We start from the raw sequence: 20132 nt of genomic DNA on the forward strand, positions 1-20132 counted from the left end.
CTCCACCAGGACACAAAAGTAGTAACCTGACTGATTGAAGAATTTGTTAATACAGAGTAATTTGTTTTAGAGGGGTTAGCTGACATTTGTAGTAAAGTAGAGCTGTATAGTAATTGTAACTATAGTTATAAGTATTGTACAGGAGATGTTGTTTGTTACTGCTGATCAGGATACTTTGTTTGTCCAAGTCAGGAATGGTAGTGGACATGACTGTATGTTGTGGTCCACCTGAAATTAAGTAAGAACCTCCTGTTGTGTTTATAATAGGAAGCTAGAAAGAAAGAAAGTCATCTCTCTGCTGGAAAGGCTGTGTGAATGAACAAGGTCCTTTAACTCTAAGGTCCCTGTGAATAATTACAGTCTTCTGTGGAGAAAGAACAAAAGCAGGAGTGTTTGCTGTGAAGTTTGTAAAGTGTAAGCTACTAGTACAGGTTTATAGCATGACAGTGTTATGCAAACAGTACAGCTTCAGAAAGATCAAAGCCAGTTAGAGAAATGTAAGGCAAACGCTCTAGAATCCTGTGTGTACCAGAAAATAGAAGCAGAGAGCACAGAAAGGGACAAGATATGTTACTAGACAACTGTTCAGGCAGTGACATAGAGTTTGTGATTACAAGTGAGGAGAAACTTAGTTCTCCTCCCCTGACCCCCGCCGCCTCTCGAGGAACAGTGAAGAGCCTAAAAGAGATAAAGATAGTTATAGAAGTGTAACAGCTTGTTTTAGGAAACATCAGGGTACAGCTATATAAACAGAAATCATTACCCAGAATTACTTTGAATTAATCTAAGCAGAAAAAGAGGAGTGAGCTTATCAGAGGCATGTTTTGTTTTTTCTCTGCAGAGGCATAGTTTAAAAGTTGCCTTTTTAAGGTAGGAAGCTTTTTCTTAAAGGGATTATGTGTAGTATGTATTTTGTCACCCACGGTCTTTCAGAGAAACTTCCTTAGTCCTAAAGTGAAGCTTGCTGGGCTGTACAGCTGTAAGAGAGATTTAATGAATAAATTAGTTTGCAAATAGTAAAGCAAGAAGAGGCCACTAATGAGAATGAATTGTGAAGCCTGTAGCCCAAAAAGGTTATGGTTAAGATCTGTTAAGGAAAAGGAAAAGTAGAAGTTAAGTAAAACCTAGAGAAAGTGTTAGAATTCTAAAAGGTCATTAGAGAGAAAAAAGAAAAAAAGAAAAGATCTAGTAAAGAGTCTGCAGGACCCTAAGAAGCCAAGTAATCTGGCAGTCCAGAGAAGGGGCACAGAGAAAAGATTACTGTTAGAGCTGCCAGAGCCAGGAGCCTGCAATCTCAACTGACCCAAGGGGGTGGGGGGAAAGAAGCCCAGAAGTCAGATACTGTGCCCACAAGAAGTAAAGAAAATCAGAGCAGGAGAGTAAAGAGTTTAATCCTGGGTATGACCTTAAACTGCCACCCTCTTAAGTGTAGTAAAGCTACCTGTAGCAGGGTAGGCTCTGAAAATGCTGCATAATAACCACCCTGAGGAACAGGCAGAGGCAAATATAAAGTGCCTTAAAATCCTGGCCCCCACCTCCTTGTGAGTTACCCTTTTTTAACAAAAAACTAGGGGAAGCATACTCCAATAGGAAAACTCATAGTGAAAGAAAAGAGACGTGTGGCATAAAACACCTGCCACTTTAAGAGATGAACACTGCTATAAAAGCAACCTCTGCAAGGTGCAAGGAAAAACAAATTTTGGTTATAGGCCAAGCAAAGCCAGCCACAGTGTATGAATAAACTAACCAAAAAAGGGTTGAGCCCCCCCACTTTTTGACCTTGCGTTTTACAGGATAAAACCATGACTGAAGCATTATGAAGTTTTCTGAGTACAAGAAAAAAAAAAAAATCAAGCTTGACAGTGTTATGTTTAGTGATTGTGTTTTACTAAGTATTATTATAAGTAATTGTGATGTTAACACAGGCAGCAGGGAATATGGGATGCTCTACTTACTAGGGCACCCCCTGGAGTAACTAGGAACAATGGCCACAAATTGATAGACAGAAGATTTAGGTTGGACATTAGAAAGAACTTTTTCGCAGTAAGGGTTGCCAGAATCTGGAATAGGCTTCCAAGGGAGGTGGTGCTCTCCCCTACCTTGAGAGTCTTCAGGAGGAGACTAGACAAGCACCTAGCTGGGATCATCTGATCCCAGAGCTCTTTCTTGCCCAGGGCAGGGGGTCAGACTGGATGACCTACTGAGGTCCCTTCAGACCCTAACATCTATAAATCTATAAGTATAATGTGATGCACAGGAAAAAACAAAACAAAACCCCAAAATGTGCATACAGTTATGGGCTCTGGCTCAGTTGTTAGTATGCCAAAAAAAATCTTACAATTATTGTTGATAGTTCATTGAAAGCATTGGCCCAGAATTCAATAGCAATTAAAGAATTAAATAGAAAGTTAGAAATTATTAAGATAGGAATTGAAGCAAAAAATGCCATTATGTATGGTATGCCTACGCTTTGAATACTGCACCCACATCAAAAAGGGTATCAAGAGGGGGGAAAGGTTATAGAGAAGGGCAACAACAATGATCAGCAGTATAGGGAGGCTTTTGTATAAGGAACAACTTAACAGGCTAAGACTTTTCAGATTGTAAAATAGGAAATTGAAATGTCTATGAAGTTATCAATGGAATGGAGGAAGGAAAAATGCATTCATTATTTACCTTCTCTCACAGTACTAAAACTAGTGGACAGTGGCCACATAGAGTCAATTCAGTTTCTCCAGGGAGAGTTGCTGCTCTGCTAGGAGAAACCAGAAGTGTGCAGATGTTCAGGATTTTTCCTCCAGAGAAAAACTTATCTCAAGGAGAAAAATAACTCAGGTTAAATCCCTCCCAGCAAGTTTCTGCTGGGAGACTGAATGTTATAATTTGAGAGAAAAGCATGTACATGTTTTCTTCGGAGAGATGTTCCATCATCCCAAAGTGCTTTGCTTATTCTCCCCCTCCCCCACAGAGGCTGTGTGTTGCTCATTGGACTTCACTGCTTCAGCTGAGGAGAACACACCTTCTGCACACGTTGTGCTGCAGAGAGAGACAGGCTGACTCTGAGCAGGCAGGGTCAGCCCATCAGTTTTTCTCAGTGCACTGCTGCCATCTGTCCTTGGGCAGACTAAGGCAGTTGGTACAGCATACTGACATGTGTATGGTGTCCCTTTGGCCTCATAGTGTTAACGCTGAAAGCTTTCTGCTCTTCAAGGGATGAGCATTCAAATGCCTGCTAACATGTCTCTGGTTAAGTTTCTTCATCAGGAGACCAAATCAGGGACAATTCTTTCACCTCATTTCAATGTGTGTACGCAAGGCCATTAGGACACTATGGCCTTTTCTCTGCTAACCAGCTGCAGTATGGCATAGATGAAGCACGCAGCCAACTGTGGTGTAGGAGAAGCCTCCCACTAAATGCCACCAAAGCCCCTAATGATGAATGTGGTCAAAACCTCTGCTCCATAGACCAGACCCAATTGCTTCAAAGGTGACTTCCAGCCTACAAGCCATATTTTGCCAGCTCCTGGTCTATACTATTACAATTCATAATAAGGGAGCAGCATAGGCTTAATTCATTTGCGTGTAATAATGACTAGCAAATTGCAGGTACTGTATAGGAGATGGCAGTGAGGGAAGAAAAGAGCCTAATGAGCGTAGACTGGTGTGTACATTTGCACTTCCAAAGGCATTCTTAAAAATGAAAGTGTTCTTGATCAAAATGACTAAACTGCAAAGGAAGTACAAAGTTATCAAAGCTACAAGTAACCCAGCAAGGTGTGATTGGCTGTTCCTCATCAAAATAGTTTATTTTTACAGTGCGCCAATAGAAAAACATGCCACCTATTCATGACCCTAGAGAATCTGCCCTGTTTTGCTCTGAGAGACTTCTGCTAGAGCACTTTCTGTATCTAAAATTTCATTCCATCTGAAATTTGAAATCCCCTTTGGACATATTCAAATTTCCCTCTGCTATCAGTGCTGTTCTGCAATGAAGCTGAGGTGTACTGGGAGTTAAATATGTTGCTTCCTTGTTAAATTGCTGGGCCCCTACCTAGAGCTTTCCTATTGCATAAATGCAATTTTTCAGTACATTTGTACTGAAAAAAATGTCCTCCCGATATTTTTGCTGAAAATAAAATACCTTTCCAAGATCTGCATCAATATTAGTAAAGGCTTGTCAAGATTAGTTCTCATGACAAACTTGAACTGATGAACTGAATCAATCATTTGCTTAATCAAAATGCACTATTTATTTGCCAATTGAACTAAAGAATGTGCAACATCTTAGTACTCTTCTGTGTTGTGGTATGCTTTTTATAAATGTAGATCATTTGTCATGTGAACCAGCAAAATCATGAATAGGTAACATAGGGCACTTACACACATGTGGGGAGCCTGCTTCAACACGCTGGAAAACTAGAGCATTAATTGAGTCTGCTGGAGCACATAAATTGGTGTGTTCTGGCAGCCTTGCATGTCACGTGCACCAGCGGCACAGAACATCTCCAAGCTGAGAAAATGGCGGTGGTGTGCTTTGATATAAAACATGTGCATTAGTTCAAAGCACATCGCCACCATTTTCTCATGGGGACACGCTGCACCACTGATACACGTGACATGTGGGAACTTTTAATGAGCATGGCTCGCTAATTAAAAGTGCCTGGGGCAACATCAGGAACACATTTGAAAATGCCCATAGAGACCTTTATATTGCCACATCAGGAAAACATTTGAAAATGCCCATAGAGACCTTTATATTGGCACAAGATGGATAGCCAGCAAATAAACAAATAGTAGCAGGGTAATGAATTTGAGCATATGGTGGTTGGGCTTCAGCTGAGAAGACCAGGTAAAGAACTAAGAAACAAGGGGGCAGGGAGCTGTGTCTAGCAGGCAGACTGTTACATTCTTGCTAATTGCAGTCCCACTTTTGTGCAAATGGGGACCAGTTGTAACTCAGAAGGAGGTGAATTAAAACTCAAATTTTACTGGCTCATATCTGCATAAGATAGTGGTCCGTATGTCCAGAAATAAAAGAATATAATGTGCATAATGCTTCATGGAATAGCAATCATTTTTCATAACAGCAAATGCATCAACCTCAGGCCTTCTTGTATTTTGCCTTTCTCTATAGGTCAAGGAAGATCCAGTACTTCAGCCTATCTTAAGTTGGAAACCACCACAAAGTACCAGGCCACAGTACTAAACAAAATTCCAGGTATGAATTATAAAAAACCGTGACAGCTTCATTGACATGGTGAGCCCAGGAGCATGCACGTTGTCAAATGGACAGAACCTAACTGCAAGCTAGCATTTCAGCATCCAGCCATTGTGACCTGCGAGCAGCAAATAGCACAAGGTAGGGATAGGGTGCTAAACAGCATGATACATTCACTGGAAAACTACCAAAATACTTTGGGGCACAGAGATACTGCATGATTGTTACTATGGATTTTATTCTAAGGAGATAAAACTGGCATGGTAACTTGACATTTGCATCATGCTAAGAAATTGCTTTGTTTTACAACAGATATTTTGTTCACTGATGTAACCAGCTTGTGATGTAGATAAGCCCTCAGTGCTTGGGATGACAAAGGTAAGGTTAGAGTTCATAGCTCTTCAGATTTCCCCATTTTAAGGACAACTGCCAGCTACCACAATGAGATACTGTAATTCACCCTGGGTCTCTAAGCCCTGAATTAAGTAGTTCTCCCCACTTGTTGTGAAACCATCTAAAACAGAGCTAGAAATAAATATCTGAGTTGACAGTTTATATTATATACATGTACACATACACACACATTTATATGCATTTGCACATATATAAAAATACACATACACACACACACACACATATATACATACATACATACATACATACATATATATATATATATATACACACTGCTTCAGTCTGTGGCTAAGGCTGGGGCGTGGGCCATTTCCCCCTCCCTCCGCCACTTTGGGCCGGGGCCAGGGCCAGGGCCGGAGCCTTTCCCCCCCTCACCGCTTTGGGCTGGGTCCAGGGCCGCTCCCCACCTCCTTCCGCCACTTCAGGCTGGGGCCTATGGCTGCAACAGTGGTGGTGGTGGCAGCTGCACTGGGGTGCAGACACTGCCCACCCCACACCCACACCCTTTCCTGCTCCCCTCCCTCCCCTGCTGCCTGCTGCCTCCCCTCCTTGCCAGCTGTTGTTGGGGGGGGCACCAGCCTCTGGATCCAAGGACTCCCCTGTTGTCCCTCCCCTCCATTATAGCACCTCTCCAATCTGTGTTGTCCCCCTCTTCCTCCAAGAAGCAGGAGAGGGGAGCTGGCCTCGCTGCTTGCTCCTCTCCCCGCTGGGCCCTCAGTCCCCACTGTCATGGTGGTGCTCCCCTGTCTCTGTTTTTGTAGGGCACTCTGATTGGCTGCCAAGACATCCAGTCAGAGTGAGAATAAAGCATTATGGACACACAGACAGACAAATATAAAGGCAATATATGTAAATGTGCATATTAATCAGATTTCAATTTAGTTCTAATTTAGAAATATACACCACATTTTTTACACAGATTTTAAATTATAAGAGCAGAGTTTTTAAGCAAGTAAGTTAACTAATAAATATGTTAAGAGAAACAGCATGTTTGTACGATAGTGGAAGCATATCTCAGAACACCTTGCCTACCAAAACAAATCTTGCGTTCCAAATCTGAAGAGATGCTTCTATTACTCATGTTGAAAAACAAAGTCTCAAAAGCAATTTCAAGAGGGATGACCCCGCAGTGGCATCACTGCCACATTTCTGAATTTGGAATGTGCAGCTCAGAGTGGGTAAGTGAGGCATGCTCAGGAGGGTCTATGCTCGGACATGCTGCTACTGTAGTGTAAATAAATGAACAGAAAGCAATGGGAGATTTTTTTCTGGGTAAAAGTACAAGTCAAAATGCACAAGATACTCTAGTGGTTCTTATCAAATGCAAGTTTTTAAGGATTAATATTCTACATATAAAACTACCTTCAATATTTTCATCAGTTATAATCAACGGTACACTATTCTACACACAACCTGACTTTAGCACATGTAGAGCAGTTTGATTGCATTGCTTTGTAAGCTTAAAGGCTATGATTACACATGCTGTCTAAATGGTGTAAGACTGTGGTTCTCAAACTTTTAGACTCAAGGACCCCTTCTTAGACTCGAGGCACCCCTCAGAAAATACCAATTCTTAGTTTTTATTCATTTTTTATCTATGGAAAAAATAATAGAGCAATTTTTCTGTTGCAAAGAACTCAGAAAGATCACAACAGGGCAGAATGTTTTTAATTCTGTGGATTCCTATATGAAATCTCTAGGTTTATTTTGTGAACCATATTTGTACACCTAATACTGATAACATTATGTAGCACCTCATGGCACCATGGTTGAAAATTACTGGTTTAGAATATAGCATTCCATGAGCTGGGGGCAAAAATGGGCTCAAATATGTAGTTTTTGTTATCAGCTGCATAGTCCCTAAAAAAATTCTACAATTTTGATTATCATTTTTCAATAAGAAGTTTTAGGAAGGTAGGCAGAACTCTTTACATGACATTTGACAGAATCAGATGGTCCTCAGAACCTCTCAAATTTGACTGTTTTTGTTTTTGTTGTTGTTGTTTTTGGTTGGTTGCAGGAGGCGAGAGGATAAAGCATTAATATAGCAAGGAACACACTAAAACTTTGTTGACTCTTACCCTAATCCTAATCCTAATACATGTATATTGTGGACTTGAAATAAGTAATATATTAATGGTATAAATTCTATATTAAAGGCATGATAAAGACACAATCAGCATTACACTAGCATATAAAGTAGGAGATAGATAACCCAAAGACCTAAACTAGGGTAACTTTGCCCAATCCAGTGGAAAATTATTCTGGTAAAATCAGGGGTAAAGTACTACCTCTGTAAATTACACCAATTTAAATTTACATGTCTCCTTTCATCTCAAGGTAGCTATTACCTGTTCCCTCACCACTTGGTGCAAAGACACCAGAGTTGACCACAGGACAGCTTCAGGCATCTCTACTCCTGATCCCAGCATAACAAACTGTATACAAATTTAATTAATATTGCATTCGCAAGAGAGTAGAATACATTAAGACATTACAAATGAAACAGTGCATTAAAAAATCTGTCTCCTGTTCAATATAACATCCTAATACTCTCAGTTAAGTTTTAGGAAAACAGAACATAAATGATGGAAGGAACCCTCAAAGCCAAAGGCTAGAAACTTTTAGTGAAAGAAGACATAGCTATCATCCATTCTTTCCTTAGGCTCCTGAAGCAACTTTTCCACATCCAAGCTTCATGATCCCAGTTGAGGAAATCCAGTGAGAAAATTATTTGCAAACTTTGGAGCACATCTTATCTAAGATTCACTCTCTGAAATTGACTTTCAAATCATGTCTAGGCAGAATTTGGGGTGATAAAGGCTTCTAATATAAGGAAAGTCCTTATACTTTGTGACATAATTATACCTACATTATTCAATACAGATCACAGAATTATACTGTAAGAACTAGAACTGAAAAAAATCTACCACTATTTGTCATGTATACTAACTTAAAATAACTTTGAAATACAAGTTGCTGGACATAAAGAAACAATTAGATGGAATGTAGGTCTCCTGAGCGTCGGACCCAGATAGGAAAGGAGGCTTCTGAAGGGGAATACAGTTATGTAACCAATTAATTTAATATTAAATTGGGATTAAATTTCCACAAAATGTTATATGGGCCATAGGGCTTCTAAAGTAAAAAAATTGTTGCAGTATGGTAATAGAAGTCTATCAGTTTTCAAATATCACTTACAATCCACTACCCCACTAAAATAATTAATAAAAATTAAGGAAGGATGGTGATGCTCTCTGCCCCCACCCATATAATGATTTTGCAGGCAAATTATAGGTATATATTTGATGCCATGTAAAATATGATTATGAATAATGCCACTTTGTTGAGCAATAATGCTTAATTCATTAGTAAACATTTTAGATTCAGGTGAGCCTCTTAAGTCCTAGCTTCTTGTGTTCTAGACAGGGTTTGTGACTGCTTCCATTAAAAACATAGGGGCTGCCCAGGAATTTTAAATGGATTAAGAAAGAGATTTACTAGGGCAAATGGTATTTAGATTTGTGGTCATTTGCAGGTGCTGGTCTTGCTTTATCTACTCTATTTCTGAAAAAAAATAGAAAGGATTTGTACTATCTATAATGTTTTTCCTATCTGCCAGTCCAGACATTGGCCCTTTCTTTTAATGACTCTTTCCATTTTAATGGATGCCAGAAGGGTTGACGTGTCACCCCTCAGGGGCTTATACATGTGACACTGAGGCAATGCTACAGTATTGTAATTAGAACACATTGGAGTAAATGTATAGGTAACCACAGAGAGCAGGAGGACTAAAGAGAGAGGAATAAAGTCATTTAAATGCAAAGGATATGGAAAGGGGGGAATAAGAAAGTAGCACTGCTGAGAGAGGGAAGGTAGGTTGAAGAGATTAAAAAGAATAAACAAAGCAGTTATCCTATTGAGGGACATAAGAATCATACAAGCTAGTCCACTATTTCATTTTCAAGTTGGTTTTTAATGTTTTTTTGTTGTTTTTTTTTTAAGAATAGCTACTCTGAGGCCAGTGATAGAATATCCAGGGAGGTCAAAGTGATTTTGTCAGGGGTGATTTTTTCTCCCTCTGTATAAATTCTATCCACAGCAGAAATGTTTGAGTTTCTAAATTTAGGGGGGAAAAGATTGATGTGAGATGTATTACAAGATCTCTGAAATAAAGTTTTTCTTTGGAAACAAAAAATATTCTGAATTTCATTATGTATCCATAATCCGAACTGAGGAAATTGTTTGCAAATGTTGTAGCAGCTGTATTATCCAAGATCATTCTGGAGATCAAATAGCTAGGAAACACCAGTAAACATTTATTATCTAGTATTAAAACATAATGTGAGAAAAATCAACTGTGCATTTCAACAACTTAATTATAACTCTGTCCAGATGAAAGCATTTTAGAAAATGACACATTTTATTTCTTTTCAATCTTTCACTATTCTGAAATGCCATGCAAATTTACCTTTACAACGCTTACTCAAAAAATTCAAGTTTTTTGTTGAAACTAAAATTCTCACATTGAATCTCATTTTATATGGTTTTATTACTTTTTTGATATTCTGCCATATTAGCATTTTTATTTTATTTTTTTTTTACAGTTGAGCACATAGATGATAATTGACTGAAAACAAAAATACAATATTCAAAAAAGGTGGCAAACCTAGAGAGGGAAGATCTGTATTAGATAATAAACTGACAGATAACACTTATATTTTATAGCCTTGGAGATAAAACTGCACACCAGGAAAATGTATTTTAAAAATGAAAATAGATTTAATTAGTCAATTGAAATCCAAACGTTATGTAAACTGCTCTGAGCACTTAGTACCTCAGAAACTGAGCAATAAATCTTAATTGGGAATGTTTAGTTTTACAATGGATTGCCTGGAATACTGATTTCTATTTAAAAGAAACAAAGTTATTCAACCAAAACTGCCTGAAGGCTTCAATTATTCACTCAGTAGCAGTACAAACTCATAAAATGCAAGTTGGGTATTTTGATAAGATTATGATGCAGTTCTATTTCAAGTATGTTGCACATATGGATTAAAAGACGAACAAGCAATGTAAGCTAGTCAATTACTGAAAAAATCTAGAACTCTTGGTTCAGAGATGATACCTTTTATTAGACCAAATTGCAAAACATGTTTGCAATTTCTCAGTTGGTCTCATAAAAGATATCATCTCTGAACCAATGGTTCTAGATTTTCACATTTTTTCCCTTAGACGAACCCAGCTGCCAAATACACCCCAGTCAATTACTGAGTGAGTGCTCTCTCTCGCTCTCTCACTCTCTCTTTTAAACCAAAATAAAAATAAACCCAATCAATCTGCCATACAGGTAAAATTAGATAAACTAGTAACAGATAAGACTAAAAAAATATTTCTGTGCTGCTTTGTGATTCTGGGTTCGTTGAGTTGTTATAAAAGCTGGATAAATCAGATATTGCAGAAATTTTGTTACAAAGCATGGTCTTTAGAGTTTGCAGTCAAATTACACCTTAAAATTTATGTAAACTTTATTATTATTATTATTATTATTATTATTATGTGCTTCTTGTAGTAGTGCCTTGTAGGGATCAGAAGTTAATATTACCATGACTATTTTTGTCTTAGTCCTTAGTAGTAACTATAGTGGAGAAACTTGAGAGTGAAACAAAATAATGACATTCAATATCCCAGGAAGATGAGTTAAAATAGTATTAAAAAAACAAAGAAATTGAAATCTGCTGGCTAGTTCCACCTGTTTCTCCAGATGTGTTATCATAGTATCTAATGAAGTAGGCTGCAGACTATGAAAACTCATGCCTCTCTTAATGAGCAAGTCTATTAGGACTTTGTTACACCTTATGCTGTAAACCACACAAACGTTAATTGACTTAGTGGAGAAGTCAAACCTTAAGGTGAAAAATCATCTCCGACTGTCCTTCACCTGCACAGCTATGACTTGCTACTAGAGGCTTAGTGAGAGCAGGGGAAGGACTAGGAGTCTATATAAAATGTTTCTTAGTGCAAAAGCAGTGCTGTGTTTGTGACAATGTCTTCACATTTTGTGTGGTTCTTTTTTAGTCTATTGAGGAAGAGGAGGAAGCAGAATTGTTATAGTTGAAGAATGAAAAAAGTTTATCTGGGTGTTAATGGTCTGGCACTCTGAATGTATTGGTATGTCTGAATTCTTTCCTTGATTGCAATCTAGGCAGACAAAGTCAATAAATAAATCAGGAGCAAGACAAGTCTCACTGCTTCCTCTGGGAAGAACAAGCACTACAACTTCAGAGTGCTCAGCAGCTGCGGTGCCTTCTGCTGCCACCCAGACCACTGCTTGAGCTCTGAGGGGCCAAATTCTTTTTTTTCTCTGAAGCTTGTCCTCCCTATTCTGTGCTGCCACCAGTGGGACCAGCAAACAGGTCAGGGCAGTCGGAGGTATCATGGCCACCAGGCACTCTGGGGCTGTGGCACTTGTTCTTCCCAATATCCATAAAGTTTGAAGCTCTTTGCCTGGCCCTGCTATGCTCTGGCATCTCCACTCAGCCTCAGTCAGGAGAAGTCAATGCATCTTGGGATGTTGGCAGACTTCATCTTGGACAAAATAGGTGTAGGGAGTGTCCATATCTTAATGGAACAGCAGCAAAATTAAGTGGATTAGAGATAATCCTACCTTGAAGTGTCATAACTTTAAACCCAAGAAAAAGTGCTTTAAAACACTTAGAGGTGTTAACATGCAGCCAATACAGGGGTTAAGAGCTCCAGAAGCCACCTAAACATACCATGTAACTAGGCCCTAAGGTGCTGTCCTGCCTTGCCTTCTGTATTACTTATATGTTTGACAAATCTCATCTCCCAAATCAGCTGTTATTCTGCTCCACTGACCTCCTCTTAAATTGTCCTATTTAGTACACATGAAACCTAACACTTTTACCTTCCCAAAGAGCACTTTTACTTGTCTCACACTTTTGAGACATAGAATTTTTCCCATGCTAATTAAAGCCCATTTCAATTAGAAGTACATAGTCAATTGCAGCACTTATAACATCATAAGAAACTTGACAATGCTTTATTTTACCTTTGGTATTTATATATTGTGTTTTTTTATGAGCTACTCCTGATTCTTTCTTCCCACCTATTTTCTGATTTCCTTATCAACATCACCTAGAAGTCTTACTTTTTATTTTGTTTTTTTACTGTCAGTCCATGTGTTAAGATTATTTAGTACTTCCCCTATTAAAAATATGGCCTCTTTTGGAAGAGATCAAACACCTCCATTTTCACAAGAAGACTTCAGTGTTTCCTGGGGGATAATCCCTAAGTGCCTATTGCTGGGCTCAGGAACAGCCCTTTATATCCTGCCAGAGTTATAAAATGCCGACAATCACCATTTCTGTTCTGCTTCTAGGGTGGAACAGCGTGTTTTTGGAACTATGCTAAAAAACTTCCTCACTCTATACCTCTACATGGATAGTACCCCCAGCATGGCAATTTCATAAACAGATCTGAGAGTAATCTTGAATTTCAGATTTACTGGCTTTCAAATTCACATACTTGCAACCTTAACAATATTATTTCAATTATTTTTTTGTACTTATCTTTTATTTACAATTTTAAATACTTCTTGTACTTATCTTTTATTTACAATCCCTCTTTCCTTGTACCTTATTTCCTGCTGTGGTAGCCTTACACTAACAGCATATCCAATTATAGCTTAATCACCAATATGATCTTATGTGCCTCTGAACAACATATAAAACCTTAATTTATTCATGCTAGATGAATCTGTTAAATATCTATTGTAGTTGTAAAAAAAAAATTATAGGTTAATTATAGCAATAATGATCAGACTTTTTAATAAAGTTTCCCAAAATGGCTTAAACATGACCTTATAATTTAAGTATGCACTATCTATAGGATGATTATCTGCTGCTATGCAGATGGCACTGTGTTCTTAGATCTTAAAAATTAATGCTCCTAAAATGCATCCCAACTAAGGTTATTTTATTACAGAATGCAAATGTAAAAATTCTCACAAAATATTTACAAACCATTTCATAAAGATAATTTCCCTAAATAGATCAATTTAAGCTGAGAAAACTTTGAAGGGCATGATCAAGGAGGTTCCCTTCCCTTTACCTTATATTTTATTTTTAGAATGTGAGCATGCAGAGAAAACAAAACGGCGGTAAAAAGCAAACAAAAAGAAGGGAGGGCAGTAACAAATACCAGACAGACCTAGCCAAGCAATAGCAACCCAAACTAGTCAGAAAAAAAATGATTCTAGATTCATGATCATGTTAATAGTAAGGATGGTAAGATTAATTGCCCAAGAAAGCTATAATTTTTTTTTTATATAGTGTATACAGAGTTATCAGGTCTTTTATGCTTGTGCAGAAATGGGGAATCCCCTATTTATTTATTTATTTTTAGGTCTTTTATGCTAATCCAATGAAATTTTAAAGCATATTTAGATTTCAAAATACTCCACATGATTTTGGGAAAACAAAATACTTTATTTAAGAAATGTTCTAAAAAATACTAATCAAAGGATATTACATAGTCAAATTACACTCCTTAGCTTATTATCAAGCATGAAACAAAACAAATAGTAAAAGCCATATGAAGTTTTTGTTCTACTAATTATAAGAGTATAACAGATAAGTGCTGAACATGCAGGGACTTTTTCCCTTTTCTATTTGTGTTGGCGTTTGAGCCTTTGGAAATTGCAATAAAGACTAACAAGGCTTATCACGTAATTAAGGTAGAACCAACAGGCAATAAAATCCGTCTCCATAAAGTTATTATTTATGAATCTCTGCCACCAAGGCATTTGAAGTACTAATATAATATAATACAATGAGAATATATTATATTCTTCTCTATATTACTCTAATTGAGAAATGTCTACTTGTATATTTCCAACTCCAAAATAGAATACATCTCAGAAATTGATGCTTGTCAGTTGGGAATGTCCACATCCCTAATAAGTCACACTGCACAATAGATTCTAAGACCTAATTAATAAAGATATCTACCTTGTTCCCCAAATGTCTAAAAAGTCAGTAATTACTTACACAGCTGCTTCAAATACACTGAATATGGGTCTGCCTTGTCAATTATAAGTGAGTTATTAAAATGAGCTTTTCTGTCCAGTATTTTAATATTCTACAGAGGTATTCGTTCTTATTATTAGCATTAATATTTCTTACACCAATAAAACAATCAAAACTAATAAAGAATCCAAACACTGAAATATTTTGCTTTGAAAAACACATTATGGACTTCTCTAAAAAGTTTTCAAGGGTGAAAGTTTTAAAAGTAATTTACGTGTATTTTTCTCTTGCCATAAACAATACAAACTAAAAAAAATAAGAGCCAAAATCTTTTTTCAGCACAAAGCCAAGGTTCTGAGCAAAAACGCCTGAGAGTCCAGGGTGAAACAGAATCCTAATCAATCAGTTCACAGACATCAGAAAGACGTCCTTTATCTCTTGCACACATCTGCAAAAGAAAGTAGGAGTGCATGCTATGGCCTCCAACCCACTGAGTAAAATGAGCTATACCATATTCAGACCTCCAAAGGTCTTTCTTGAGTCAATAAATATGTCTCCCAGAAAATAAATTTCTCTTTCACCCTATTACATTGTCATGATGGATAGTTATAAGTTTTCCACTGAGAACTAGATTAAGCCCAAATGTCTTCAAAAGGTAAAATGAAGAGTGGTAAAATAAATAAAACAATTTCAATATGAAATGCCTTAAATAATAAAAAAAAGCTTAAAATAATATTTACCAACTGGATCTTTTTGATTCTGAAAGAGTATTTTGCTGTTGCTCCCATCCATGTTTGCCATGTTAATTGTGTTTCCATCAGTCCAGTAAAGCTTCCTTAACAAGAGAAAGGATTGATTGAAAAAGTGTCTTCATATATATATAATGTTCTAAATCTGTCAGTAGTGAAAATATGTTAATAATATTAACTGTATAGACAAAATTACAATATGCATGGCTGCTCAAATTAAATCATAGTAAGTTTTGTTAAGAAGACTGTAATATTTAAATCAAGAAAATACATTTTTAAAAGTTTTCATACAATTCTGCAGGAAAAAAAGAAGAATGCATAATTTCATGACTGATTTTTAAAATGTTTCTCCAAATTTACACAAATAGCCGTATATAAAGTGACACATGCAGTTTTGTCCTCCTACCGTGCCACTATAAAAGGCATGTTAATGACCAAGGCAAGCTCTATTTGTATTAGTAAAGGTGAGAACATACATTTTTAATTTCCAAATATTCTAGATTTTTCTTTGTAGTCCTAAATATTTAAATGAGCACTGTACACAATAGCACATATAAGGATTCTTTCTTATCCTAATGATACTTTACCAATTAAAAACAATTATACTTTACCCCCTGACTGGGTGAACAGCAAGACACTGGGGTTTATCAATTCCATGGACGATTGAGGTTTTCAAAGACCCATCTAAATGGGCCACATTAATTTGAGTTTCATCAAACTCTGAACTAATCCAGTACAAATTGCGTGATATCCAGTCCACTGCAAGGCCTCTAATACTCTGAATATCTGCAAAATGTGAAAGATCAAAATAAGAGTGAATTTAAGTTGTTCATTTGATTTGCTCTCCAAGTAAATAATTTCCTGTGTTGGGGAAAATTTAATTTAGTCTTTAATGTGTTAGCAACAATTATACAAAATTGTATTCTTTTGCATTTATCAGACACTTAAAGCATGAATAATCATAAATATTTTATTGTTAAGCCAAAAGAAAACTTGCAGCAACAATTAACATTGAAATTGAACTAAAAAATGACCGAGTCCTCAGCTATCTTTTAGAAGTAAAAACAGACATAAAAATTACCGTCTAAGGAAAACAACCAAATGTGGACTGCATAGATGGCAATACATTTCCCTATTTTGGTGGAAAATACTTGTAATAAGCATGCTATTTAAAAGGTGTATGTTGGCAAAGACAAGGTGGAATAACTCACCCTTCCTTATTAGATCCATAGCTTTTAGACAGACAAACAAACTACAAAAAATTATTAATGAAGTGAGCTAGGTAACACTTTATATACAGGATGTTAAATGGCATCCTGACATTAACACACCATCTAGATTAATTGGACTCCATGACAGTCTAAAACAAATCTTGATGGCTCTGACACAAAAAGGTCCAGATGTAATGTTATTATTCAACATGTAATCACATTAAAAAGAGCTTTGAAATTGATTCCAATGCAGAGGTCTCAATAGCACCAATGGCACCGGCAGGTAGATGCAGTTTCCCTAGTGCTGTAGAACTTGTCTCTGACATGGATCTGAAATACAGTGGTGGCCTTTGTATTGCAAGTCCTGATTTGATTCCTCCCAGGGATTGAGAAGCCAAAGATAGCAGACTAATGATAGTGAACAGATCAGTTGGGTAACTGATTCCCAAAAGAATACTAGGGCAGAAAAGTCAGCCTGATCCTTCAGGGCAAAAATCATTTCCTGTTGTCTTTTTGTCTTTGGATATAAACATAACTTCTGAGGATTCAGCATTCAGATATACACATTTCTTTAATTAGTTCTTGTCATGACTTCAAGCAGGTGCTTCGTTGACTTTGAGGGCAAAAGTCCCAAAAGGCTTTCAATACAGGCATTGACACCATACCCACAACTGAATCCAACAGAGGGGATAACATGTTATTATATGTGAGCACTGGTAGTGCAGAGACTCCAGATCTCATAGCAAACACAGCTTCTTTCATAGTAAGGAGTGTTCCTAACAGCCACAGTGTCAGCAGAGTGTTTCTTAGTGCCAAAGATGATGCAAAAGCTGACATTACTACTAAAGCAAATCTATCTAAAATCAGCTATTAATTCTGAAAATAGTATTATTGTAATCTTTGGAGATGTCCAAGTTTTATGTAATGGTTGCCACACAATGGATTCTGCAAATCTACTTATTAGTCCCTTTCCAGAGCAAAATAAAGTTCTTCTTGGATTCCAGTACCTCAAAATGGAGAAAAAAAGTCACCTTCTAACATTACTTGAGAGATAAAAAACCAATGCAGGGCACTAGTATCACAACTAAGCTCAGGGACCTCCCCAACAGATCCTGCTGAGCCCAATGTCTTGAGGCACAGAAGAAACACTACATGTTTAGTCCTTCCCTCCATCTACACCCACATGGTTAATGTCAAATAACTTGCTACTCCTCAACAAAAATCCAATTTTGTCTGTGGTTAAAATTTTAAGTCTTCCAAGGCACAATAGAGCCACTAAACCTAGATTACTACACCTGAGACAGGACAATCGAACTAGACCAAAGTCAACAGAGATAAATATGCAATGCTAGAGATAAGCATAGAAAACAAATTTCTTGTTAAGCTATCTTCAGCAGACTACTTCTGTTTTCTTATGGTTTTTATCTTTCCTTTCTAAAAATGAATTATTTCTTTTGCTATTGAGATGTATTTAAACCTTCAGTGAGAATTAGATATCATGGCAAATTATATTTGAAAGCATAACTATTTTATTCATCTGAGAAGTAAAACCAATGTCTAACTGAAATTAATTTATTAATTAAAATTAAGAGAGATTATTACTCAGCACTAATTATCCACAGTCAATGTCAAGTATATGTAACAAGAAAACTGGACAAATGCACCGATTCCATACTTAATATATCTACATCTTTTCTTTTTTTTGCATAAATGATTACTATACTTATATAGATAACATGCTATTTACCTCTTGATATAACAGTTTCTAAACCAGTCCCATTAATAAAAGCACGCTTGATGGTTTGTGTTTTTACATCAGTCCAATATAAACGTTCCTCTGCTGCATCAAAGTCTATGACAGTTACATCATCAATGTCAGGGACAGTGAAGGCTGTGATGAAGTTGAAGTATGGGTTTTCTATATCCACACCTCTTATTTCTGAACGTCTTGCATAAAGAAGAAATTTTTTCATTTCTGTACCAAAAAAAGGGATTTTTCATAATCAGAGTTAACTGAGTTCAAAGATATCCCCTAGTTATTACCTTAAAAAAATGAAGTTGATATCAATGACAGTTATGCCTATAACAAATCTATTTACTTAACACAACATATAAGCAAGCTACCCTAGAAAAATAAATTTTGTAACAGCCATAGAATCAGTTTTATGTATTAGTTTAGACATATATAAAGCTTTTCCAAATATATTATAACAATACAGTCTTGCAAGACGTTGAAGAACAAAAATACCATCCAACTGAACACAGTATTTTAAAACTATTACTTCCAAAACATTATTTAATCTAATTCTCTAGTTCTACTTTTCCTTTGTAATATTAAATGGTATGAGAAATCTCAGGAGGAAAATGCAACAACAATAACAACTATGGCTCTAAAGCATTACAAGTAGAAGTAATTAAAAGTCATCGTTCAATGTATGAATTGATTAAAAATAGTTGAAACAAAAATGGGGAGGCCACAAATGAGGGATCCATTGTTCAGCTGAATCTATTTACAAATGCAATTTGTTGGTGTATTATATGTAAATAGATCAAGGGTAATACAGAAGACACTTCTGTCTTCGAAACACATACGATACTTTAGGGAAGTCTGTCAGTGTATTAACTACAGAGATGACTTTTGTTTTCTTTAACATATTTTGATACAGGGAAATATTTTTCCAGAGATTTCTGAGACTCTGTTAGACATTATAAAAAAAGTATGAACTACAAAGTTTTATAAATAATGGACAAAGATGTTTGACATTTCTGGGGCTATTATAGCTTAAGAGTGTTGCTTATAATTATATACATATAATCTGCAAGACTGCATATTTTATTTTTACTTCATCTTAGTTCTTAATGCCAAAATACTATGCTAAGATGGCTTTATAAGAAGAACAGGTAAGATTAAAGCTATTAAGTGCTTTTTTGTCATGTAGGTTACCTGCATCATACTTTTCTGATGTTGTACCTTACAAATCTTCCTGTTCTGTAGAGATAAGCTCTACTAATATATCACACACATAAGTCATAGGAAAAAAAATGAATAAGGTAATACATATCGAATTTCCACATACTGCTTACATTTGAATAACACTGGTTTTAAACAGTGGGTATACTTTTGAAAATATCACTACAAGATATTAGACGGTCACCTTGCTGGAGTCACCTGACCCCCAGTTATCTTTCCTGCTTGGTGCAGGGGGCTGGAACCGATGATCTTCCAAGGTCCCTTCTGGCCTTACAATCTATGAATCTATAAAACCTTGTTTGAAGATTATAAATGTACTCTGTCTGGATTAAATTCTTCTATGCAATTTGGCCCCCAGAATGGGGGGAAGAAACTTACCATAACATGTTTTCTTGTCTATAGACAGTTTCATGAGATGAGGACATGCACAGGCAGCACTTCTATTGTGATTGATCAGACACATGTGAGAGCATGGACCCCTGCCACCATTGGCAGCACAAGGATTGGGAGCTGCAATTA

At 36.7% G+C, this 20132-nt stretch overlaps 1 protein-coding gene across 1 annotated transcript in view; it reads right to left on the bottom strand.

Moving 5' to 3' along the window:
* The window catches only part of LRP1B (LDL receptor related protein 1B), a 1375759-nt gene that overhangs the window by 535801 nt on the left and 819826 nt on the right, over positions 1-20132 (bottom strand). Inside the window, exons 28-31 of the mRNA XM_006028602.1 lie at positions 19992-20123; positions 18390-18617; positions 16043-16217; positions 15423-15517 (exon numbers count right to left, since the gene is read on the bottom strand). Of these exons, the coding sequence (XP_006028664.1) occupies positions 15423-15517; positions 16043-16217; positions 18390-18617; positions 19992-20123 (630 nt within the window). The remainder of the gene's footprint in view (positions 1-15422; positions 15518-16042; positions 16218-18389; positions 18618-19991; positions 20124-20132) is intronic.

This window comes from Alligator sinensis, unplaced genomic scaffold (assembly GCF_000455745.1).
Source record: "Alligator sinensis unplaced genomic scaffold, ASM45574v1 scaffold533_1, whole genome shotgun sequence".
Classification (NCBI taxonomy): domain Eukaryota; kingdom Metazoa; phylum Chordata; order Crocodylia; family Alligatoridae; genus Alligator; species Alligator sinensis.